Source organism: Momordica charantia (genome assembly GCF_013281855.1).
Source record: "Momordica charantia cultivar OHB3-1 chromosome 10 unlocalized genomic scaffold, Mcharantia_2.0 BLBB01000010.1, whole genome shotgun sequence".
Taxonomy (NCBI): domain Eukaryota; kingdom Viridiplantae; phylum Streptophyta; class Magnoliopsida; order Cucurbitales; family Cucurbitaceae; genus Momordica; species Momordica charantia.
This window is the reverse complement of record NW_028275158.1, coordinates 19,796,930-19,822,428: the sequence shown is the minus strand read 5'-3', so window position 1 is coordinate 19,822,428 and position 25,499 is coordinate 19,796,930. Positions and strand designations below refer to the sequence as shown.

Here is a 25,499-nt window from a genome sequence, read left to right as displayed (position 1 = left end):
TGTATTTTTTAAAAATTATAGTTGTCTCTTGTACTATAACATCTATGCCAGTGACAAAATTCTATCTTATAGAAACTTGTTTCATATATCACTTTAGAATCATTTCTGTGTTCTATATATAGTTTAGTATAATTACTTATAACTATATATTATTCTTAAATAGTACAAAATAAATGAAAAATAACGGCCAAAACAAAATGTACTATATATGTGGTAGGATAGGAGCTGATCAATAAGTAAAATAGAATACGAAAAGTATCGCATTATTGTAAGTGATCAAATCAGCATGACTATTACACAATCGTTTTAAATCAAATAAATATTGTGGTAAAGGGACCAAACATACAAATAAAACAAAGCAAACAAATGCTCGGAGTCTCATTTTCACATCACTCCTAAAGTACATAGAAAGCTCAATGTTATTTACTCTAAAAAGTTTGGTCGATTATGCCCTAAATCAACTCATCCTAATAAAATATTAGGAAAGCTACGAAGAGGAGTAGAGATGTAAATCCAGTCGATGCAAATCTTTCAGCATCATTTCCAGGAACTGTTTCAAAATTGATCACAAAATATCATTTCATAATTCAGACGTATAGCACTGGAAAGATTATGCCCTTAATCTGTTTTATTGTTTTTATTTTTTACATTTTGGGAGCAAATGTTTGTTTGCTGTTCTTGAAATTTGTTTAAAATTTTATAAATAGAGATCAAATATCACTTTTTATTTAAAAGTATAGAATCAAAATAGACATTATAAAAGTATAGAAATTAAAATAAATTCATATTAATATTAAAAATAGTTGGAATTTGGAAATGTTCGTTTTCATTGGATTGTCAATTGATGTGAAAAACCATTATAAAGTCTAAAAGTGGGCACCATTGTGTTTGGTTTATGCAAAATAATCCAGAAATTTGCTCAATCAAAAGTCTTAATTTATTTTATTCTAAAAAGAAGAGTTATTTACATTAAAGAGAAAAATTAAAGGATCGTTGGAATTATTATATTTAAAAATGTGAAATTTCTAAAATAGACCAATTCATTGTTTTTATTCATCAAATAATTTCATTAACATTTTTTTAAAATAATCTATTCCACAAACATGTTTATTTATTAAAAAAAAAACAATCGTATTTCTTTCCAATTGACCGATACATCAGCAAAACTACTCTAATTTTCAAAATATTTGAAAAACACAAATTTAAAAAGAAAAAGAATACATTATATTTTTCAGAATAGAAAAATGCTTAAAAATTCCCCATTTCACATTAAAATAAAAACATTTGGGGTAGACCATTTGCTTCATTAAAAAAGCGTGAATATTTTAGGTAGTTCTATAATGATTTTGTTTTTTATTTTATATTTTAAAAAATTATACTTGCTCCTCCACAATTTCATCTCAATTCTTAACTAAATTTGAAAAAAGAAAAAAATTTATTTTTTTTAAAAAAGAAAAACATCAATTAACTTATTAATCAAAAAGTCCAGCTGTCATAGACTCATATGTGAAGGGTAGGAAGAAAATTCACAAATTTCTCCAAATGCAGAAAATCGAAATTATGAAATGACGAAAATACCCAAAGAAGTTCGGAAAATTTACCTGCCGGTGGACCGCCTTGCTGTGGCGCCGGAGCAGAGGCTGTTACAGGCAAAGCACAAAAGAAATTTTAACAAAAAATCGAAGAAGAAGAAGAAGCTCAAAATTGAACGAATCGAAGCAAAAAAATCCGCCGGCAATCGACCGCCGACAAAAACAGATCGGAAAAAAAAAAAAAAAAAAGAAGAAGAACCGATTACTTTTGCACTTATTGATATCGACGGGGACGCCGCAGGCTTTACTGAGATGGATGGCGTCGGTGAGATTAACGCCGAGCGATGGCAAGAAATCCGGCGAGGTGTAGAGGTTGCAGAGGCACGAAAGCTGCGTCGCCACCGCCTCCTTGATCGGATCGCAGCACGACGCCGGCGGGTTATCGGACTTCAAGAACGACGCGCACGCCGTCAACTTCTCAGCACAGTCCGGTATCTGCTCCGCCGCCAAGACAGCGGCGGCCACCACCACCGCCATGATGACCACGGCGGCGTTCGCGACGGAGATCTGCCTGCGAGCCATGTATCAAAACGACGTCGCTTTTTGCTAACGCTCTGCTTTCTCTTTTTTTGCCTCTTTCGTTTAGGACTTCATAGAAAATTAGAAATAAATCGAAATTTATTGGTAAGGTAACACAGACGAAGACGTAACTTTAAACGGAACGTCTCACGTGATTCATTGGAGCGTGTACTTCACGCGCAATTTAACGGTGACGGCGTTAGTACCCACCTAATGGCTAATCCCACTCCCACTTAGATTCTTAACATATTTAATTAACGAGAAAATTAAATTAAATTCCTTTAATTTAAAAGGGAAAAACGTTTCTAATTTTGCTGACCATGGAAGTCTTATTTTATTTTCTTTAATATAGTATTTTTTTTCTTATTTATATATTGGTTTATCCACGTCTTTTATGATACGGTCAATGTGCTTTTTGTCATTATCTAAGATTTTTTTTTCCAAAATTTCAATGTTTGAAAATAATATAAAGTACTTTGAAAAAAATTTTAAGATTGGTAAATGCTTTGTGAGGTTGTTCCAGAGGTATGATTGGAAAATAGAGGAAAAAATATTTTAAAAAACATAGGACAAAATATTAAAAATCAAAATGAATTGTTCTCGAGTATAGTTTTATTTTATTAATAAACTGTTATAACTCATGAATCTTTATTAAAAGTTCTTATTTTAAAAATAATTTTCGAATACGTCCATGATGTTTGTCTTTTAAAATTACTTTAAGAAAATAAAAATAGAGGAAATTTGAAATTCTATTTATTTAAAAATTCAAACAACCATATTTTAAGAATTTTTCTTTTCACTGCTTCAAAAAAATTCGTTTTATTAATGAAAATCTTACCAATGAATTATTGAAATTGGGTTATTATCCTATGTTATAAGTATATGTCTTCGATCAAAATATTAGGGATTCAAATACACGTTGAATTTTTTAAAAAAAATTGTTATATATTTCTCGATTGCTTTTTTTTTTTTTTTGGTTTCTCAAACTTAAATAAAGTGAGGCTAACTAGTGAAGAAACATTAAATCCAAAGTGACATAGCTATCTTTTTCCAATAAATGCCAAAAAAAAATATTTCTTGAATAAGTGAAATAATAGTTTTCTAATTACTATTTTTTTCTTTTATAGCCTTTTGTCCCTTATTTATATAGTATCAATGCTACAACCATTAGAAATTTATTTTTTCTATTAAATAACAAGTTATTAGTCCAAATGCATTTGCTCCTCAAGAGAGAGAAAAAAACATGCCCTTTGTTGATGCTAAGGAAAGAAAAATATTCCGTAGTATTATTGGCAAGGTCAAAAGTACTTTTAAAACGATTAAAAAAATACATTTGTCATGACCAAAAGTATTGTACATTCAAAATCATCATGTTTGAATTTATTTGAGCTTAAAGAACAAAGTAAAAACAGTTAAAATGAACAACAATTATACAGTAAAATACTTTTTAGGATCGGTGTAAACCAAATATGAAAGTGAATTGTATTATTTTATTATTATTATTATTAAAGTTCTTAATTGAAAGTATTTTTGCACAAATAATTTACTTGGAATCCACTCTCAAACAAACCATGAATGAACAAGTGCAACAAGAAAGGAATGGTCTTTTTCTAACCCTAGCTAGTACATATGAAACAACTCATAACAACTACATGGTGTGAATGGCTTTACTAATTAGTTGAAGGTGCATTTATGTTACTTTGAAGTCTAGTCTCTTTCATGTTTGGTTTCAACCTCCAACGCCTTTATTTAAGTTATGTTTGAGAGTATCAAAAACGCTTTTGTCATGACTCAAATCATTTACCTTTCAAAATCATTATGTTCGGAATATACGTAAAAGTGCTTTCGATACAAGTCAAAAGCACTTAATCTGCTTTGTGAGTTAAGCACTATATAGATATAGAATGCTTTTCGTCTAAGTTCTTAATTAGCAAATGCTTTAAAAGCAATTTCAAAAGTGTAGAATCAAACGTGAGAGCGAGTTTTTTATTTAGTAGTTTTTATAAAAGTCATTTTATCAAGTGTTTATAATTAAAATACTTTTGGTTAAGAGCATTTGCTTTAAAAATACTCTCAAACCTACCTTGATTGAATTTGAGGTGACTTTTTGGAAGAAAGAACATGTGTTTAACCAGTTAAAAGCAGGGTTCAAAATGTTGAGAGACCTGTCGAACAATATATGTGAAATATTGACATATATAACTAATAAGATTTGAAATTTGCTTTATTGATAATTTCTAATCCAATCTAGTCCTTAGTTATACAATTGAACAATATATGTGAAATATTGACATGTATAAAGATTGAAATAATCATAGAATTTTTTAAAAATAAAATATTATTATATACAAATAGTGGTGAAACATGAAGTAGAATAGGTAGCTTAATTAATACCAAAAAGATGATCTTGGAGGATCTAATGCACTATCTTGATGACTGTGATATAAATTATAATAGTTCTCTCAGGTCATCATGGATTGGAAGTTTTGAAGATAGTTGCTCAAATGAGTAGAATATGAAGCACATATGAATCCTATTGGTAGATAATTTAGACGAATGACACAATCACGAAGTTGAGGTGTTTGGAAATTGTGTAAATCTGATTGAAAAGTTAGATTGATGATTGATTTGAAAATGTGTTTAAAAAATGTGTAAATTCAAATTTGAAAAGAGAAGTAGGTAAAAAGTAAACATGTACGAGTTAATTAGAATTTAGAAATGTGCTTGGGAACTAAGTCGGTAATTATCTCATTTCCATGAAAAACACTAAAGAAGTATTCAAAAGATTACAATTAAAATTTACTTTATATATTCAAATAATTTTCATCAATCTTCAGGAAAGGAAAAAAAAATTTCGATATTTCCATCGATATCGACATTTTCATAAGTAAAATTGTCATATTGTTACATTTAATGGTTAAAGGTGATCAATTATAGGCTAATTAAGCTACAATTCAAGTTTTATTTGCTAATTCAAAAAATTTCCATCAATTTCCACAATTTCCATTATTTTTCCCGAAATATCCATCGACATCGACATGTCCGTAAAATTGGGACCTCGACATTTTCATCGACATCGACATTTTGAACACTGGTTAAAAGTACTTTTCAAAAATTTTATGGTGTTTGGTTATATTTATATTGGAAAGTTGTTCCGAAAATTTCTAAATATACTTAACATACTAAATTATAAAAAATACTCATATCTTTTCAAAAGTTACAATGATATCATTGTCCTTTCATAAACGTTTCAAATATATAATTTGAGAAAACATTCGTTAATATTTCGAACGTAAAGTTGACGTGGTAGAAGCTGCAATCAACGTGACAATTAACATCCAAATTTTGCACCCCTATAAGTTTTCTTGCTCCATTATCAAGAGAGTTTGTTTCTTTATTGTCTACCAAATTTTGCCCTAACTCTTTTAAAAACAATGGTTTCTCCCACATTTCCTTTCTTTTCAAACTTAATCCAGGCAAGTTTCTACGTAATTGTCATGTCGTTTCAAATTTTGTCACGTTAATTTTCTGTTCAAAATAGTAACAGATGTCTATTCAAATAGTATTTTTGAAACGTTTATAATAAAAGTTCTAGAGTAGTATTGAAACTTTTGAAATGATAGAAATATTTTTTAAACAAATAGTGAAATTTAAAAAAAAAATCTTTTTTTTTTTGTAATTTAACATACTTAAAAACACTCCCAAATATTCTATTTTAAAGTGTTAAATCTTGAAAAGGTCATCTCAAACCTCACTACTAATAGGTTCTAAATATTTTTTAAGAAGTCTTCATATAATTTCTTAAAATACATTGAACCAACCTACACTTATTGAAAACTAAGTAATAACATTTTTATTTTTTTAATTGGAAAGACTTTTTTCAATGATTTCTCTCATTTTAAAATAAATAGAAAAACAAAAATAGAAGTGATTATAAAAGTGTAAAAATTTGACTTATCAAAGTGAAACAAGTTGGTCTTGGTTTCAAACCAAACATACTTTTGACCATTCTTCAAAGTTAATGCATTTTAAAGACTAATAAATAATTAACAAACTACTTAGCCCAAACTTCTCCCTCTATTTTGAAATTAAAAATACTTTAATTTGTGATATTATTTAAGTAATGAACAGATAGAAAATTAAAATAATTTGAAGAAAAAATCTTTTGGGAGATCTTTTATTAAAAAATATATATAAAGAATAGTTTTTAAATTACATCCAAACAAACCCGTAATTTTGGGTCAAATTGTGAGACTGAATAATTAAACAAAGGACACAGACCTTGCTTTTGTGTACATATATGAAGAAAATAATTGGGAGAAGAGGACAAAATTATATTTGGCTTGAAATATTAAAAAATATCTTCTTTTTTTCTTTTTTCTTTTTTGTTTTTTTGCAAAGGAATATTACAAAATATCAGGTAGCTATAATTGATATCTCTTTTTAGGAGTTTTGAAAAAAGAAAAGTCTAAAAATAAATGATTTTACAAAAAATAGGATTATATCGATGTTTTAGTATTTTGTTTGTTAGCAATTTGAAAATTTCATCTCAATTTTAAAAAGAAAAAATATGTTTTTTTAGTACAATAACATGTGGACCTCAAATTCAAACTCACTATATATATTTCTTTTTTCGAAAATAGATGCCTAATAGGTGTGGTAGTACCAACTAAATATTTAGTTCAATCTAAAATATTATTAATTAATTTATTAACATATATTTTATAAATTTTATACAATTATTATTTTATTATTTTACAACGTTATGTACTATGTTTTACATATTTTCGTTTTTGAAAAAATGAAATAAGTTTATAACATTGAATACTATATTTATCAAAGTTTCTATTCCTTTTAGTGTGATTCTATCTTTTGAAGTTTCAAATTTAAAATAGAAAATACTACCGCGTCAAAACATTGTTTTAAAATTTTCTATTATTTGAATTACGGAACTCAAAAATAGTTTTCAAAATCAAATATGTGAAACAAATATTTAAGTTTGTATCATGTGCTCAAATATTTATCAAAATGAAATAGGTTTATTAGGAAAAGTAAGATATGTAATTAACTTTAATACAGTTTTTGGTTCATCAAAGTACAACACCTGGGGTGAGGATCGAATTCACAATCGTTAGGTTGGAGATATATGTTAATTACCATTGAGCTATGTTAACTTTAACATTTTAGTCTCGTTATTCATTTTTACACTATTTAAGGAAAAAAAAAGGCTCCGGAACAATGCTCCTCACACTCACGTGGCCATAGATTTTTTCATAGGCTCTTAGACGCTTTTTCAAAGTCCCACATTGGCTAGAGAAAGGAATGATCATTGCTATATAAGAGAGGACAATTATGTTCATTAGTATGAAGTCTTTTGGGTGAAACCAAAAGCAAAGCGGTGTACTCGGGTACTGTTGTCCTTAACATATTGTCTTCTTTTTCTCTCTCTACAACGTCATACCTCCCTTCTTTAATCTCTCTTTTTCTTTTGACATCTCATAAACGAGAATAAACGACTAATTTTATTATTTTCTACCTCCCAATTTAATCGAACTATTGAAAGTAGATGGTGTTATTTAATTTAAAAGGTGAGGAAAAAAAGATAAATGAAAATGACAATTTTTTTTTTAAGTTCAACTCTCTACCATATGTTATATGCACCTTTGGATTTTTTTTTTTTTTTTAGTTTCTGTTGGGTATTTTTCACATTGTGTGAAAAGCCCAACTTTAAGGCCCACATGGGCCATTAATGTTTTAGGATTTTATATATATATTATTAACCTAACCGTATGACACAAGGAGAGAGAGGGGAAAAAGCTGCATGCAGATCGAGGAGAGAAAACAGAAGAGAAAGAGGGAAAAGAAATTCATTCCGTACAGTGACGTTTTTTGCACGATCGGAGGTCAATCCGTGATCCGATCGAGGTGAAATTTTGACAGCGTGTTCGTAACACGAGGGTCTTCAATCTAGACGGTGGAGATTTCTTTTGGAGCTGCTTACAGCCAGATACAGTGGGTAGTTGGTGCCACTTCCTAAGTGAGATCTTTCTAATTTTCTTCCCGATTTATTCCCTTTGTTTACAGAGATTTATTGTGTCGAGATATTATTATTGTATGCCTCTAGTTGTTGCTAGGGAGAACTTGGTGTACCCATTATTGATTATAGTGGAGATTTTGACTTCGGTCCGTGGTTTTTTACTCCTCACATTGAGGGGATTTTTCCACGTTAAAATTGCTTGTGTCCTGTGCTTGTTTGGATTATTATTTTTACTTGCTATTTCCTACTAGGTTCACACAAGAGGGGATAATTGGTCCATAAATTTAAGTGTTTATCCCAACAAAGTGGTATCAGAGCGTGGTTAAAAATTAATTAGGCCTTGTGTTGAACAATGGAAACTAGTACAAGTAGAATGGTGACTTTGAATGGCTCAAATTATCAAGTTTGGAAAAGGAAGATGGAACATGTTTTATATGTGAAGGATTTTTATCTTCCTATTTTTTTCACTTGAGAAGCCTGAAGATAAAACTGATTTAGAATGGGAAATGTGTCATAGAAAAGTTTGTGGCTTTATTAGACATTGGGTAGAAGAAAATATTCTAAATCATATTGGAGAAGAAACACATGCACGGACTATGTGGAACAAGCTTGAGTCGTTATGTGCCCCGAAAACTGGCAATAATAAATTGTTTTTGATAAAGCAAATGATGGCTTTGAAGTATCAAGATGGAACACCTATGTCAGATCACTTGAATACATTCCAAGGTATCATTAATCAGCTTGCTGGAATGAAAATTAAGTTTGAAGATGAGATACAAGGGTTATGGCTTCTTGGTACATTGCCGGACTCGTGGGAGACTTTCAGAACTTCGTTATCGAACTCAGCCCCAAATGGAGTAATAAGTATGGACATGGTGAAAAACAATGTTTTAAATGAAGAGATGAGAAAAAAATCACAGGGCTCTTCATCACAGTCAGAGGTTCTTGTTACTGAAAGAAAGGGAAGGAGTAAGAGTAAAGGTCCGAAGGGTAGAGACAGAAGCAAAAGTAAGAGCGGTCGGTTATCGAATGTTGAGTGTTATCATTGTGGCATGAAAGAGCATATAAAGAAGTATTGTCGACAACTGAAGAGAGAAAATAAAAATGATAAAGGTAAGGAAAAGAAAAATGATGATGGTAATGACGCAGATAGAGTTGTTGTAGCTACTAAGGATTTCCTTATCTTATTTGAGAAGATGTTATTAATCTAGCAACACAACAGAGCAATTGGGTGATTGATAGTGGCGCGTCAATTCATGCTACATCCAGGAGGGACTTCTTTGCATCCTACACATCTGGTGATTTCGGCTGTGTTAGGATGGGTAATGATGGATCAGCAAAAGCCATCAGTATTGGTGATGTGCACTTGGAGACCAAGAATGGTACTACGTTGGTTTTGAAGAATGTGAAACATATCCCTGATATTCGCATGAATTTAATTTCCACAGGTAAGCTTGATGACGAAGGTTTCTGCAATACCTTCTACAATGGCAAATGGAAGCTTACTAGAGGTTCAATAATTGTAGCTAAGGGAGAGAAGTGTACCTCAATGTATTTGATGCAGGCAATGGTTATTGATTCTGCAATAAATACGGTAGATGATGAAAAGAGTGTTGAATTATGACATAAGAGACTCAATCACATTAGTGAGAAGGGATTGATGATTTTAGCCAAGAAAAATCATCTTTCTGGTATAAAGAATGCACCTCTGAAAAGATGTGCTCATTGCATAGCTGGGAAACAAACTAGAGTTTCCTTTAAGGCGTCTCAACACTCAAGGCAGCCAAATATACTTGACCTGGTATATTATGATGTATGCGGTCCTGTGAAGACAAAAACACTAGGAGGTTCCTCATATTTTGTGACATTTATAGACGATCATTGGAGGAAAACTCGGGTCTATATGTTGAAGACTAAAGATCAAGTGTTGCAAATGTTTAAACAGTTTCATGCCCTTGTTGAAAGAGAAACTAGTAAGAAGTTGAAGTGCCTCAGGACCGATAATGGAGGTGAATATTGTGGACCTTTTGATGAATATTGCAGAAGTCATGGTATTCGACATCAAAAGACGACTCCGAAGACTCCTCAATTGAATGGGCTAGCTGACAGAATGAACAGAACACTAGTTGAGCGAGTGAGATGTTTGCTTTCACAGTCACAGTTGCCAAGATCGTTTTGGGGTGAAGCATTAAGCACAGTTGTGTATGTTTTGAATCTCACGCCATGTGTTCCTTTGAATTTTGAAGTCCCGGACAGAATTTGGTCAGATAAGGAGATATCCTATAATCACCTGCGTGTCTTTGGGTGTAAAGCTTTCGTACATGTTCCTAAAGATGAGAGATCGAAGCTTGATGCAAAGACAAGACCATGTGTGTTCCTTGGCTATGGCCAAGATGAGTTCGGTTATAAACTATATGATCCAGTACAGAAGAAGTTCATAAGAAGTAGTGATGTTGTATTTGTTGAAGACCAAACCATAGAAGATATTGAGAAGACAGATAAAACAGAGTTTCAGCACAGTGATGCTTTGATTGACTTGAATTCAGTTCCTTTGACACAACCTACTACGCAAACTGAGAATGAGGTTCAGAATGATCAGTTTGATGGTACAGTAGAGAGTCCAGAACAGGTTGAGGTAGATGATGTTCATGAACAGCCGGCAGAAACAGAAGTTCCTGCAGAGGTTCCTACAGAGGTTTCACTTAGAAGATCTACCAGAGATCGGCGTTCTTCCACACGTTATCCAGTTGATGAGTATGTGTTATTGACTGATGGGGGAGAACCTGAGATGAGGAGGCCATGGAAGATGAACACAAAAGAGAGTGGATTGATGCAATGGAAGATGAAATGAAATCATTGCATGAAAACCACACTTTTAACCTTGTCAAATTGCCTAAAGGAAAAACCGCACTGAAAAATAAGTGGGTTTATCGAGTGAAACAAGAAGAACACACCTCACGACCGCATTACAAAGCGAGACTAGTTGTCAAAGGGTTCAGTCAGAAGAAAGGTGTTAACTTTGATGAAATCTTTGCTCCTGTTGTAAATATGTCTTCTATACGTGTAGTTATGGGTTTGGCAGCGAGCCTTGACTTGGAGGTTGAGCAGATGGATGTCAAGACTGCATTTTTGCATGGTGATTTAGATAAAGAGATTTATATGGAACAACCAGAGGGATTTGAGGAGAAAGGCCAGGAGAATCTTGTGTGCAAGTTGAATAAAAGTCTTTATGGGTTGAAACAGGCACCGAGGCAGTGGTACAAGAAGTTTGAGTCAGTTATGAGGGAGCAAGGCTTCAAGAAGACTACTTATGATCATTGCGTATTTGTTCAGGAGTTTTCTGATAATGACTTTATTATACTGTTGTTTTATGTTTATGACATTTTGATTGTTGGCAGAAATATTTCTAGAATTGACACGTTGAAGAAACAGTTGAGCAAATCCTTTGCCATGAAGGATTTGGGGCCAGCGAAGAAGATTCTTGGAATCTGTATAGCACGAGACAGAGCATCCAAGAAATTGTATATGTCTCAGGAGCATTACATAAATAAGCTACTTGAAAGATTCAACATGAGCAAGGCTAAAGCAGTAAGTTCTCCTCTATTCAATCATTTTAAACTGAGTAGCAAACAAAATCCTTCTACATATAAAGAGAAGGAAGAGATGAGCAGAGTTCCATATGCTTCAGCAGTTGGAAGTTTGATGTACGCCATGGTATGTACTAGACCGGATATTGTTTATGATGTTGATGTTGTTAGCCGGTTTATGTCCAATCCAGGAAAACAACATTGGGAGGCACTAAAATGGATTATAAGATACTTGCGGGGTATTTCCAATTTGAAGCTCACTTTTGGAAGTGGAAAGCCAGTGCTTACCGGTTACACTGATTCAAATATGGCATGAGATTTAGATAACCGAAAGTCTACTTCCGGATATTTGATGACATTTGCAGGTGGTGCAGTGTCATGGCAGTCAAGACTACAGAAGTGTGTTGCACTCTCTACAACTGACGCAGAATATATTGCAGCAGCAGAGACGTGCAAGGAGATGTTGTGGATGAAGCGATTTATACAGAAGTTCGGCTTCAAGCAACAACAGTATGTGATATTCTGCGATAATCAAAGTGCTATTCATCTTGGTAAGAATTCAACATTTCATTCGAGAACGAAACATATTGATGTGAGGTATCACTGGATGAGAGATGCTTTCAATGATGGACTGTTTGAACTTGAGAAGATACATACTGATCGTAATGGATCCGATATGTTGACAAAGAATCTACCAAGAGAAAAACTTGAGTTTTGTCGTTCCGTTGCTGGGATGGCAATTTCTTTCACACAGTGAAAAAGGGGGAGATTTGTTGGGTATTTTTCACATTGTGTGAAAAGCCCAACTTTAAGGCCCACATGGGCCATTAATATTTTAGGGTTATATATATATATATATTATTAACCTAACCGTATGACACAAGGAGAGAGAGGGGGAAAATGCTGCACGCAGTCGAGGAGAGAAAACATAAAAGAAAAAGGGAAAAGAAATTCATTCCGTACAGTGACGTTTTTTGCACGATCGGAGGTCGATCCGTGGTTTGATCGAGGTGAAATTTTGACAGCGTGTTCGTAACACGAGGGTCTTCAATCTGGACGGTGGAGATTTCATTTGAAGCTGCCTACAGTCAGATACAGTGGGTAGTTGGTGTCACTTTCTAAGTGAGATCTTTCTAATTTTCTTCCCGATTTATTCCCTTTGTTTACCGAGATTTATTGTCTCGAGATATTATTATTGTATGCCTCTAGTTGTTGCTAGGGAGAACTTGATGTACCCATTATTGATTATAGTTGAGATTTTGACTTCGGTCCATGGTTTTTTACTCCTCACATTGAGAGATTTTTCCACATTAAAATTACTGCTTGTGTCCTGTTCTTGTTTAGATTATTATTTTTACTTGTTATTTCCTACTAGGTTGACACAAGAGGGGATAATTGGTCCATAAATTTAAGTGTTTATCCCAACAGTTTCTACATTTGGATGGTAAAACTAACCATTTTTGTTTGTTGCAAGGACAATGACATAAGAAAAAAATTAGTAACAAAGGGAAAAATGTATTCTTTTCGTAACATAAACATGTGGCGTTAGAAAGATACAGTAAAAATAAATTTGAAAAAAGAAAAAGATATAGTAAATTTGGATAAAAAGATAGAGTAAATTAAAATCAATCAATAAGAGAGGTATTTATGATTTTGTCAAACAGAAATTTTAACGAAAAAAAATAAAAAATTAGGATACGACTAACTTTTTCACTTTTTCGATTAAGATGAACATCCCCTTTTTTGCTATATTAGCATATTAGAAAAGACCATTGCTATATTTATAACATTAATTATTACTTCATATATATATATGACACCCATACCAAAAATAATGTCGGGGTTGCTATATACTATGCATATTTCGAACTCTAAATTCAAATTAGAACTTAATAAACAATTAGAATATAACTTTAAAGTTTAAAAAGCAAAATTAGATGTCAAAAAAACAAAATTAGAAAATAGATTAGATTTTAGAGTTATATATATATATATATATATAATTATTTACTTATTTGGCGAGTGTATAAAATATTTATTAAAATATCAATAAAATGTCAACCATGGGCCAATATCACGAGATTTTTTATTCAAAAAAATAATTTAAAAAAAAAAAGAAAGAAGAGGCGGCTGAAATGAAACCTGACACCGCGTTATAATAAATTTCGTTTGATATTTCAATTCAAAATTTCCCCCACAAAACGCTGAAAAGGCCATAGAAAAGTCTTTGTTAGTTGGAAATTTAAGGTTTATTTTACAAGTTGAAAACCAATTACTATTATTTTTAATTAAAAACCGGCCATAAATTATGTATATATTTTTTTATATCTATATCCATGTCTATATTAAAATTGGAGGATCTTGAAAAAACACGAGTGAGGCGATCGTCTAAGGCCCCCAATCCGAAAAGGTCTCATCTTTTTCATATAATATTGTTATCTATTTATTTTAGTTTTTATCTATAAATGTAATTTAGAATATAAAATAATATATTTTCCATACATTTCGTTGTTCTTGTAATATTGAAAATACAAACTAATAATATATATAATTCTCTTGAAAAAAATCTTCAATTAAATATAAATCTTTATAGAAAAATAATCAATCCGGAAATTTCTCTTGATTTAGATTTTTTCCTTTTGCTTTTTTTTTGTTGGGAAGGAAATAGGACAAAAGCCCATTAAACTAAGAAAAAATGATAGGACCGACATGGAGACCCCTTTACCTATGCAATCAGTAGGGAATAGATCATCAAGAGGCTCTTTGCAAATATATAAACCTAAGGGAAGAAATAAATACTATTTAACTAATAAGTCAAAACAGCTAAAGAATTAGCTTCGCTATAAATTTGTCAGATACCAATTTTCGAAAAAGGAGTTACTCAATATTTAAAACCATAGACGGAATAACTCTCTATTTTAATTTGTCGCCTTTCAAAATTTGTCACTCTTTATCTTTTTTTTCTTCTTCATCATCGTGACCTTTCAAATTTCTGTTAAAAAAAAAAGACAAAAAAACAAACAAACCTAACCATCACATAAGGGATGATATCATAATTAAAATAAATAAAAAATAGAAAAAAACCCCTAAGCATCAACAAACTCTACCATAAGGGATGATACGATAAGGAATAACTCTTATTTTTTCTCCTTTTATTTATTTTTTTCACAATTAAAAATTTTAAAATTCTCTTAAAAAAACTCTACCATAAATATACGGGGTATGTTATACCATAGAAAATAATCTCTTGCTCTGATACCATTTTAAATATGAATAAACGACCATTCAATTAATACGCATAACCTGATGGTTTGGATAAATTTAATTCATTTATAGATACCTAATATAAAATATAGAAATTTATTGTATCTCTAATATAAAGTAATATAAGAAAGGACAGGTACCAGACAAATCAAAATATGAAACAAAAACAATAGATAACGATATGGTTAAAAATGAAGCATGTAATCAACAAACGGAAAAAAAAAATCATAGATCGCATCAAAGTATCTCTTTTAAAATTTTGTCTAACGCCACATATAATCTTGAGCCACCCCTAGACTACTTATACATTTTCTTAATTTATAAATTTACAAAACATGTCATAGAAAATTAACCGTAAATAGTAAATTAATTAACTACTTATCAATAATAAATAATTACTTAATTATCCACCCTAACAATTACATGGAATCTAAAAATTTGTTATTTAATTTATGAAATGCTTAGGGCTCATTTCTTTTTTGTTTTTTGTTTTTAATTTTTCAAAAATAGGGTTGTTTGATAACCAATTCAATTTTTGTTTTTCAAAAACCATTTTGAAATTCTATGTAAATTTCAAAAAAAAAAAGTAGTTTTAAAAAAACAGGCTTTTGTATTTTAAAATATGATTTTTTTTCTTCTAATACCGAACATATTTATCTCTAAAAATTTTATTTCTCACTCTAAAATTTTTTTATTTCTAAAATTTCTCTCTATAAAGGTATTAAAAATGAAAATGACCGGAATTTGAGGAAAATTGAAGAGGGAGAAGTGAGTAGAATTTGAGATAGATGGGTGAAAAACACAAAATTGTCATTAAAATAATAAATAAAATATTAAAATTAAAGGGCAAAACAGGAAGATAAAATTTATTATCGTAGCCCTTTTTATATATAGTACATAGTACAGATACAGATAAATAAGCATTTTCTCCTCCCTTTGGAGGGCGACGTTTTTGCTTTATTTTTAGTTCTCTCTCATTTTCTTATTCTTAAAATTTCTCTAGTTTTGAAAGCAACTCATGCCATACATGCTAAGTTCAAGTTAGTACAAAATTTATTTGTTAAAACTATATCATGATTCGTAAGTTTGTGCGGTTACAAATTTACTCTGATGAAGTTAAATGATAATTTTTTTGTCTAACAATGCAAATTTATCTTCAAGAACGTGTGTATTGATTTAGTTTTTTAGTTATTTTATAATTGTTTTATTATTGTATTTTTTTTATTTGCTAATATTTTTTTATAATTAATATTATTGTATTTCTTTTTATTTAAAATGTTTGTGCATGTTTTAATTTTAATTTGGTAACCCAAATTTCAGTTCAAATTTTATAAGCAATTTAGCATCCTTATTAAAATATTTTTCCTTTTTTAGTAACAATAATTTAGATATATTATCTTAATTATTTTTAATAAAATTAAATAATATTCGAGGTAAATATTAGATAGAACTATTTAGCTCAAAATAAATTAATCATTTTTTATGAGTTGATTAAAATTTCTTATAAACCAAGCGTAAACCTATAATTTACAATATAATAATTTTTCTTTAATGAAAAGTTTAAAAACATATATTTTTTCAACCCTAACATAGTATAACAATAGAAGATGTATGTTAAAACTATTAATATAGTGAATGAAAATAAGATAAACTAATTTTAATTATTAGTAAAGTTATAAACTATATCATATTAGATATATAAATGTGCATAGGCACGTAATAAGAAACTAGTATTTATAAACGTAGGAAATTTTGAGGGATGTTTTCAATTTTAGACTATGCAATTGAGGAATTTATGAATCCAAATATAAAATTTAGTGTATGAATTCATGATCGGTAAATGATAGCATCTTATATAAAAAGTGAGATTCACGGAGAATGTTTGTAATGGGTAGCTTTTATTTTCATATTGAATATAGTCTGTTTTTAGTTGTTTTTGTAAATACAACATATAAGTGTGGAGATTCGAACTCACGATCTTTTAGTCGGAGATAGATATTTTGTCAGTTGAAATATGTTTAGATTGGTTCATTTTTATTTTTAGTTGATATACTAGACCATTAAGAAAATTATAGTGTTGCTACTTATTTTTAATTACTAATTAATTATGTAAATTAAGAAGAATTAACTATTCACATTTTTTTAAAATGTTACCGTTGCTAACCCCATGTTTTTCTGCTTGCCTGAAAGGAGACAGCATCTCAGTTAATTACAATACAAATTTAATAAAAAGTAAAATGTAGATCTAAGTTCTAACTCATAAATCATAATTTATTCTCTCTTTAGTTTTTTAATTATAAAATCAACATCGTATCATTGTGTTCCTAATATAATTTCACATTCATTTATATTTTTTAAGATCAAATTAAATCATTATATATTGACTGATCTTCTTCACGGATTCAAATCAATGAAATAAATTAAGTCGAGAATATCATATCATTTTCTCATCTTAAAACTTTTATAATTGACACTTTTAATCCTTAAAGTTTGAAAAATAATTCTAAAAAACAGTGAATTAAGTTGATTGTTAGTTGACTAAAAAAACGTGACATTATTTATCTGACAATTTTAAAATGAAGTATTTTTTTATTTATTTTCAAATTTGTTAGGTTATATTTACTTTTTTTTTATATATTTGTTATGTATTTTAAAATTTTACATAATTTTGAAAATGTATTTTTTAAATGAAAAACGAAAAACAGACAATTACCAAACACTTGTCTTTTTCAAAAATTGGAATTTCGAAACAACAAGAACGTCATCAAATAGACTGATCTTTCTTATACGAAGTAACCTTTAAATTTAAACTATCAAATATATGGTTAAAACACAATTTTTAATTATGATTACTTTCTCATGCACTAACTCGATCAACCATACAAAATCGAGAACAATATATCGTTACAACTTACAACCCCACGAATAATTTCTCACAAATTTCTTCGAAGCTCAAATTTAATAAGTTTGAACAGAAAACTTCCTCAATAACCACTTCAAAGCCCAAATCATATGAACTTTCTTCATCCAAAACTCAATGAATATTTTACTTCAAACTGCCAACTCATTCATTTCTTATGAGAGAATCTTAAAACATAAAAATATAAAATAAAAACAAAACAAAACAAAAAATTTTCCCTTATAAAATTGCTTAATTACCAACTTCTCCCTCTCTAAACCCACCATTTGTAGAAAGAGAGATGGAAGACTCATATTTTCCACTTCCAATCACAGCCATTCTCCTCATCATTCTCATCAACCTATCAAATGCAACCATAGATGACACCCAATTCATCAAAGCCACTTGTCAAACCACACCCTATCCTGATCTCTGCTTCTCCTCACTCTCCGCGGATGCCGTTTCCGTCCACGGCAGCCTCCGCTCGATGACCATCGCTGCCCTCACCGTCGCCCTCACACACACTCGCTCCGCCTCGTCGATGGTGGCAAGTTTGGCTAAGTCGAATGCACTGGCACCGCAAGAGACTTGGGCTTTGCGTGATTGCATTGAGGAGCTTGGAGACTCTGTGGAGGAGCTCCAAAGCTCAGTGGCGGAGTTGAAAGACGGTGATGGATCTCGACCCGAGACCGATGATATTCGGACGTGGGTGAGCGCTGCTCTGACCGATGACGACACGTGCATGGAGGGACTCGTCGGAGACGGCGGCGGCGTGAAGGAGTCGGTGAGAGGACTGGTGGTGGATGTTGCTCAATTGACAAGCATTGCTCTCTCGCTTGTTAGCCATCTGAAATGAGAGAGTGAATCAAATGTTTTAATTAATTTTCGTTATTTCTCGAAAATTATTTGTCATTTTGTTTTTGCCCAACAAAACCAGTGAGAGAAATTGTTAGATTTAATCTTGTTGGGATCAGAAACCAATTTTTTTAAGAAATTTTTGGGAATACTTATTGGGTTGAGTTGAAAACTGATATTTAGCACCTTTTACAGCTTAGATTTTGAAAATATAAAAAAAAAAAGATGCAAATTAAAGAAATATATTGGTGAAAGTAGTCTTGGATTTGGAATACAACTAATAAATTTCATGACTAAATTTATAATTTAATTGGACTATTATTTATTTAAGAAGTTTTTTTCTTTGGTAAAAATTCTTTAAAATACCATCCAAGTTCTTGAAAATAGTTAACTACTGGATTGGATAACTTTTGGTAAATAATAATTAACCGGATTTCATACGGTATGGTTTAAATTCCAAAATATATTTCCTTTTTCCTAGGGACCCTCCTTAGAATTTTAAATTCAAAAAAGTAACTTTTTGAGATGTCAAATGCAATTATTTTATTTATTTTTTTCTACTTGAATTATATTTCGAATCAACATTGATTTCCTTAAATGTAATGAACATCGTAATTAGTACCAATCTCTAACCAAAAGATCAATTCGAATTCTCTTCACCCCACTTGTTGTGCTAAAAAAAATCAAATTATAATGGAAAAAAATAATTATTCCAAACCCATTAGTTAGATTTATTTTTTTCAAGTCAACGGGTAAGTTAGGATTTGGACTTCTCTTCCAATATGTTTTATCACATCTAATATCATATGAAAGATTTGTCATAATTAAGGGAATTTAAAGGTGTTAAAAAAGTTTGATGACCCAAACAAGGCAGACAATCCAACCCAACCTAACTTGGATTTGGTTGGAAAAAACAATGGTTTGATTTGGATTAGTTTTTTCCATGTGTGTGCGTGTGTGTTTCGCCTCCCTAACACTCATCTTCCTCTCCCTCCCTCTCTCTTTCTCCTCCGACTTCCGACGGCGACCGTCGCCTCATCTCTCCAATGGCCTCCTCCCTCTACTCCAATCCCTTGTGTGCATGGGTCGAACACTGCAAAATTAGCAACACTAACAATTTCAAAAGACCTTGAAATGAGAGCTTCCAATTTACCTAGCAAATTTGCCCAACAATTTAAGATTGGAATGGCAAAAGACCGCCGCCATTGAGATCCTTTAGCAATTCGAGTTATCGTACCAGGACAAAACATAGGGAATACATATGCATTTTACAAAGAATTTCAAATGTGTCAAGAAGAATTAAGGTTCGTTGATTTATACTCGAGGGAAAGCAAATCCACTTTAATTACTTGTATTATAAACTAAAAAAAAATGTACACTGCATCTGCAATTAGTTCATCTCTCTTCCCCTCCCTCCCTCATCTCAACCCGACGATCCGTTCGAACCCAAAAATATGATGGTTGTGTTGTAACAACCTTAGTTCTTGGCCAGTCCCGAAAACCCATTAACCCAACCCAACCGTGAACACCCCTAATCATAAAATCAAATATATTTTTAAATTTAACTTGCACTAAGAGCACAAAATAAACCTAAGCATAGCTAACTCATAAAGACATATACCCTCGCTAGAGAGAGTCGAACCCCACATGAACTTGAAAAGAAAAACAAAACAAAACTTCAAAAACTTGTATCATCCTTCAAATCTTTTCTTTTCAGTTACTAGAGAGAGAAAGTATAAAGTGGGAGAATATTAGATGTTAACGTGAATATAACTCAATAATAAATGTCATCTATTCCATCCTTCGAATCAGATTTATGATCCTTGTACCTTTTGTTACCTTGAAAACAAAACAAAAAATATTACAACCTCATAAAAAAATAATATTTGTGAACTGACTTTAGAAAATCACCTAAACTTACCAGTCACCAGGAAGGAAAAAAAAAATCATAATATATCAAATCACTCATTCCCTTTAAACCTTTTACATTCTTCATTGGTCCAATAGCCACTTTTGTTTGCTTCATGAAAGGATTTAAATAAATCCACCCACAAGAGAAACTTACATAGATTTCTTCGAAAAATAAACCCACAATAAGAAATTATTGTACTAATCTTCACCTCCAAGTGAAATTGATCACTAGATTAGATAATATAACCCCAGGTTATAAGCAAATATATTCTTGCCAGTTCCTACCCCACATTTATAATGCTATACTATTAAAAAAACAAAAACAATGCACCATTCTGGCTGTCATTCTCTCATTTTATGTTTACTTTTATATTCTGTTACCTGATCAACTATACTGATACAGTATGTCCATGGACAGAATTAAATTACAAACATTCTTTCGTTAAGTTTCTCCGGACATAGGAAAGAGAAAAGAGAGAGAGAGAAACCCAAAAGTAGAAGAAAATGGAGGATGAGAAATAAAATAAGCACTAAAATGAAGAACATGCTGAATTGTTATCTGAACAAAAAAGTTAAATAACAGAGCAGCAGAACATGATGTAAGTTTGTGGACATGATGCAGCAGTCGCTATTTTGGACATGAAAGATCATTCCACATTAGCCACTGGCACTGCTAAATACGTTTGAAATTTAAACCAGGATGTTTGGGTTTGTTCCAAAACAGATTAGCCAGGGATCAAAAACCAATAATCAAACAAAAATTAAGCAAGAAAATTATTTCAACTTCAAAACGGGTCTATCTCAATAATTCAAAACGATACACACTCCAAACTGCACTTGAAAATTATAAGAAATCTTTCTGACCAGTTGATGGTAATTGGGTTGCTTTGTTCATCTCATTTGGACAATTCCTGCGCTAATCAGCTTCTGGATTTTGTTCATCACCATTGGATTCTTGGTGTGTTCTTGCGCGGCCTTTGGATTTTCCTGGAAATCAATCAACACCTGCGAAAGGGCAAATCGCATGAATCAAATTCAATGGCAGATGGCAGAAGAGTGGAGCTGTTCGATCCAGAATTATGCAGCTACTGAGAACAAAGTCTAAGAACTAAACCTACCTGTCTCATTACGGGATCTGTGAGAATATTTTGGATTTCTGGGTCCTGCATCGCCTTGGCCTGTAGATGAAAAATTCATGTCAGATCAGTTCAAAGAATGCAGTGTAAACTAAAAGCTCGGTTCAGGTTCTCTCAGAAAACATCCCATACCTGTCTTTCCTTCAATTCTTCAGGGGTCAAGTCCCCACGGCTTGCCTTGTTAATCTGTTCTACACATCTGCAATTCAAGTTTCTTCAGTTAAGTGAATTTCTTCGCTACAACCAACTAAAATAGAATTGCACATCCAAATAGGTGATGCTTACCTTCTGCTACCATCCAGCAATTCTTGGTTTTTAGGGTCATGTTTTAATCCCTCCTGATAAGTTTCCAAAGCTTTCTCATATTCTTTCATGAAAAACTGAATTGCACCTTTCCTTGTATAGCCCTTTGCAAACGTAGGATCAAGCTCGATGCACTTCTCTGCATCCTTCAATCCCTCAGGCAATGCCCCCAACTTGGTATAGCATGCAGCACGGTTACTATATGCCTGAAAAGAAACGTTACATCAGAACACAACTAGCCATAAGAATTTAATCAAATTCTTCAAAGACATCAATATTGCTCTTACCCTTGCGTCCTTGGGGTTTCTCTTCAAGGATTCTGAGTAATGTTTCATGGCCTCGGGATATTTTTGCTGCTTAAAATACTCATTGCCTGCATACAAGTTAGCAAACATATGAAGTTAAGCGTGCATGGCAGTGTGATATGAGAAATAAAGTACGATTGAAAGTACAAAATCATGCAGCAATTGATTGAGGGAAGTTGAAAGGGAAAACAGAATTCAAGCTTAAAAATACAGCAGATTTCCACATTTTAGTTTTGGCTACGATTTTCAAGTTAGCCAATTGCTTTAATCAAGTAATAATATGAAAATCAAACACTCAATATCTTCTACAAACTCAATCCATTCAGTTATATTTTAAAATTAAAAGCATCAGAAAACAAAAACGATCAAAAGCTAGGAGGAAAGGGCATACCTTTTTCCCGTTCCTCATCAGCCATCTTAGGATCAAAATACTCTTGTTGCTCTAAGTCCTTCTTTGATTTCTCAGCATCATTAAGTTTCTTCAGGGTGTCAGGATTTCTATGCTCGGTAAGAGCCCTCTGGAAGGTTTCTATAGCAATATCATAATCATTTGAAGATTTTGCCATTTTCACAAAGGCTGTTCCTTTCCTGGTCAAAGCCCTTGCAATCATCTTAAAGTCTGACCTCAGCTCCCTTCCCCTCTCAACAGCCTTATCACAATCTTTGATACACTCCTCGTACTGCAGAGAAAGAACAAACGTAACTTAAGGCCTCAGAGTTCATAATGCATTAATGGGAAACTCATTTGGCATAGAAGAAAATATGACAAAGGTTTCTTTTAGATTGTTTTCTGAAAGACCCTTTTCATAAATAATTTTTATTCAAAATTTTCCATCGCCTAAACTTCAAGGCTGTACCTCAAGAACAGACAGACAATAGATAAATACTTGCATAACTTGCCTAACATAATATAGGAATGGAAAAAAATCAAGAAAATTTTCAACGTTAAACAATTTGTAAAACCAAATACCTTTCCCATCTCCAAATAGACAGCAGCACGATTTGTAAGGAAAGAGATGTCCTCATCGTCCAACTCCAACGCCTTAGAGTAATGATTAATTGCCTTTTCGAAATCCTTCTTCTTGTACGCCGCATTGCCCGCCTCCTTCTCCTTCTGTGCCTGCAGCTTCTTCTCCTTAGCCTCCTTATCCTCGTCCGCCACTTCCATAGGCTCTGGTTCAGGCTCCTTCACCGGCTCGGCCTCCGCAGCTCTTTTTCGTTCCGCTGGCGGAGATGAGGATTCAGCAGGAACATCTGGTTCCTCCTCCGCCGGATTATGCATCTTCAAGTTCAGTAAAACCCCTAACGATTGCATTACTCTCTGATCCTTCAAATACGTATTTATACTGTTAGGGTTTCTCTGAATCTCCTGCATTATATGCAGAAAATCAGGCTGTTGCAGAAAAGCCCTAGTCGTCGGATCAGCGGTCAGCTTAGCCCACATCTCGGGCCCGGAGAAAACGTTGCCGAAGGGATTCGGCGGAGGCGCTGGCCGCGACCTGGAAGCCGCAGACTGAGCATCAGCCAGTCCAGATTTCAAAGGTTCATTGTTAGGATCAATCTCAAGCCCCTTCTTGTAAGCCGATATAGCCGCCTCGTGTTCTCCGAGGCCGAGATGAGCAGCGCCGAGTCGGCTGTAACCCTTGGGCCAGTCGGGCTTCAACTCCACAGTCTTCTCCGCGTCGGCCAAGGCTTCGGAATATTGATGGAGAGAAGCATAAGCAGCAGATCGATTAGAGTAGAGAACATGATTGGTAGGAGCGAGTTCGATAGCATCGGAGAAGTGGCGGACGGCGGTGGAGAAGTCGCCGGCTGAGAACGCCGCATTACCCTTGGCTTTGGCTTCGTCGGCCATGGAAAACTGTACCGTCGAACAAGAAATCGGAGGAAATCCGGCGGAAAAACTTGCAGAGATTGACGATAATTTGGGCGAAACGAAGAGGAAAATTTAAATATTCGAGAAGAATCCGAAGGAGAGAAGAAGAAACCAGAGAGTTCTCGTTGTTAATTTTGAAGAATTAAGGATTTGATTTCGAAGGAGTTCTCGAATGTTCGATTGCCTTGGAAAGTTAGGGTGTTTGGAAATAGGGTTGGGCTATCATCTCTTGGAATGGACAAAATATCTGTTTGGTTGTAGACGAAATATCAGTCAATTATAGTCAACGATTATGGTTTTAAATTTTCTAGGTTAAAATACCATTATTTGCAAAATTTTGATACCGTTTGGAAATTATAGCTATATTTTAATAAATATATTGAATATAGTGTTAGTGTTAAAATGGTAATAAAAAAAAGAGATAAAATAAATGAAAAGATCATATTTTAAAAGTACATAGAAATGAACGACTCAAAATTATAATTACTAAAATGACCAAAATTGAAAGCGCATGAATTATTAATATAAATATTTTTAAAGTTGCGGGACCAAAATGAACAAAATCTTATATTATATGGACTAAAATAGTATTTTCGACCTATTTTATAACAATATTTTAATATATCAAAATAAGACTCCTAATAGACTCGAAAATAATTTTGATCTACTTTAACGATTATATATTTAATGTTTTTTAAATCTGATCTAATTTAAAATATAGATTATATACTTCTTTTTAAAACAATAATTTTTTGAATTTGATGAATGTTTTACAACTTTTAATCTAATGTGATACTCGATAAATATATTTTTAATTTTAATAGTTACTATGAATATTGGATATAGGTTAGGAAAATTATTATAATAAAAAACGCAATATCTCGAAGTTTTTACCGATAAAAAACAATGATTTTCTTAATGTTTTCTTCGACAACAAGCAATACTTAGTATATTAAAACGAAATATATGCGATATATACTCAAAATATACTTTATATCAATAATTTCGTATCAATTTAACATTACAATGTAAATGTAACATATACTCTCAATATATACCATATCAATAACTTTTTATTTTTTTCATTTTGATTCATGTATTTTCAAAATATCCATGTTGGTCCTTATAATTTCAACATTTATTAATTTTAGTCCATGTATTTTCAAAATGTCTATTTTTGTTCATGTACTTTTAAAAAATATGCTATTTTGGTCC

General features: G+C 32.0%; 2 protein-coding genes and 1 pseudogene across 3 annotated transcripts; 1 reads left to right on the top strand and 2 right to left on the bottom strand.

Annotated features, from left to right (window-relative positions):
• Window positions 1-233: 233 nt before the first annotated feature.
• Window positions 234-2,199, bottom strand: LOC111020421 (non-specific lipid transfer protein GPI-anchored 7-like). The gene is made up of 3 exons (XM_088116859.1): window positions 1,799-2,199; window positions 1,602-1,640; window positions 234-550 (listed from the first exon to the last, which is right to left on the bottom strand). The coding sequence occupies exons 1-3, from the start codon at window positions 2,112-2,114 to the stop codon at window positions 468-470; spliced, it is 438 nt and encodes a 145-aa protein (XP_087972985.1). The 5' UTR covers window positions 2,115-2,199; the 3' UTR covers window positions 234-467.
• Window positions 2,200-17,941: 15,742 nt separating this feature from the next.
• Window positions 17,942-19,417, top strand: LOC111020439 (pectinesterase inhibitor 7 pseudogene; annotated as a pseudogene).
• Window positions 19,418-19,555: 138 nt separating this feature from the next.
• Window positions 19,556-24,460, bottom strand: LOC111020398 (hsp70-Hsp90 organizing protein 1). 2 transcript variants are annotated; one of them, XM_088118664.1, is made up of 8 exons: window positions 23,379-24,460; window positions 22,800-23,088; window positions 22,391-22,476; window positions 22,086-22,309; window positions 21,933-21,999; window positions 21,783-21,842; window positions 21,529-21,669; window positions 19,556-19,846 (listed from the first exon to the last, which is right to left on the bottom strand). In XM_088118664.1, exons 1-7 carry the CDS (start codon window positions 24,261-24,263, stop codon window positions 21,556-21,558), a joined length of 1,725 nt encoding a protein of 574 aa, XP_087974790.1. In that variant the 5' UTR covers window positions 24,264-24,460; the 3' UTR covers window positions 19,556-19,846; window positions 21,529-21,555. The 2 variants fall into 2 exon arrangements, with proteins under 2 accessions (XP_087974790.1, XP_022152755.1); XM_022297063.2 differs by lacking the exon at window positions 19,556-19,846 and having other exon boundaries at window positions 21,177-21,669; window positions 23,379-24,459.
• Between the last annotated feature and the right edge of the window lie 1,039 nt (window positions 24,461-25,499).

Coding starts and splice junctions, on each gene's coding strand:
- LOC111020398 (XM_088118664.1), bottom strand. CDS start 24,263: ATGGCCGACGAAGCCAAAGCCAAGGGTAATGCGGCGTTCTCAGCCGGC. Junction 21,843..21,932: donor AAGAATTGAAGGAAAGACAG/GTATGGGATGTT, acceptor TTTCATCTACAG/GCCAAGGCGATGCAGGACCC. Junction 21,670..21,782: donor CAGATCCCGTAATGAGACAG/GTAGGTTTAGTT, acceptor GCCCTTTCGCAG/GTGTTGATTGATTTCCAGGA.
- LOC111020421 (XM_088116859.1), bottom strand. CDS start 2,114: ATGGCTCGCAGGCAGATCTCCGTCGCGAACGCCGCCGTGGTCATCATG. Junction 1,641..1,798: donor CGATATCAATAAGTGCAAAA/GTAATCGGTTCT, acceptor TGCCTGTAACAG/CCTCTGCTCCGGCGCCACAG. Junction 551..1,601: donor GCAAGGCGGTCCACCGGCAG/GTAAATTTTCCG, acceptor ATTTTGAAACAG/TTCCTGGAAATGATGCTGAA.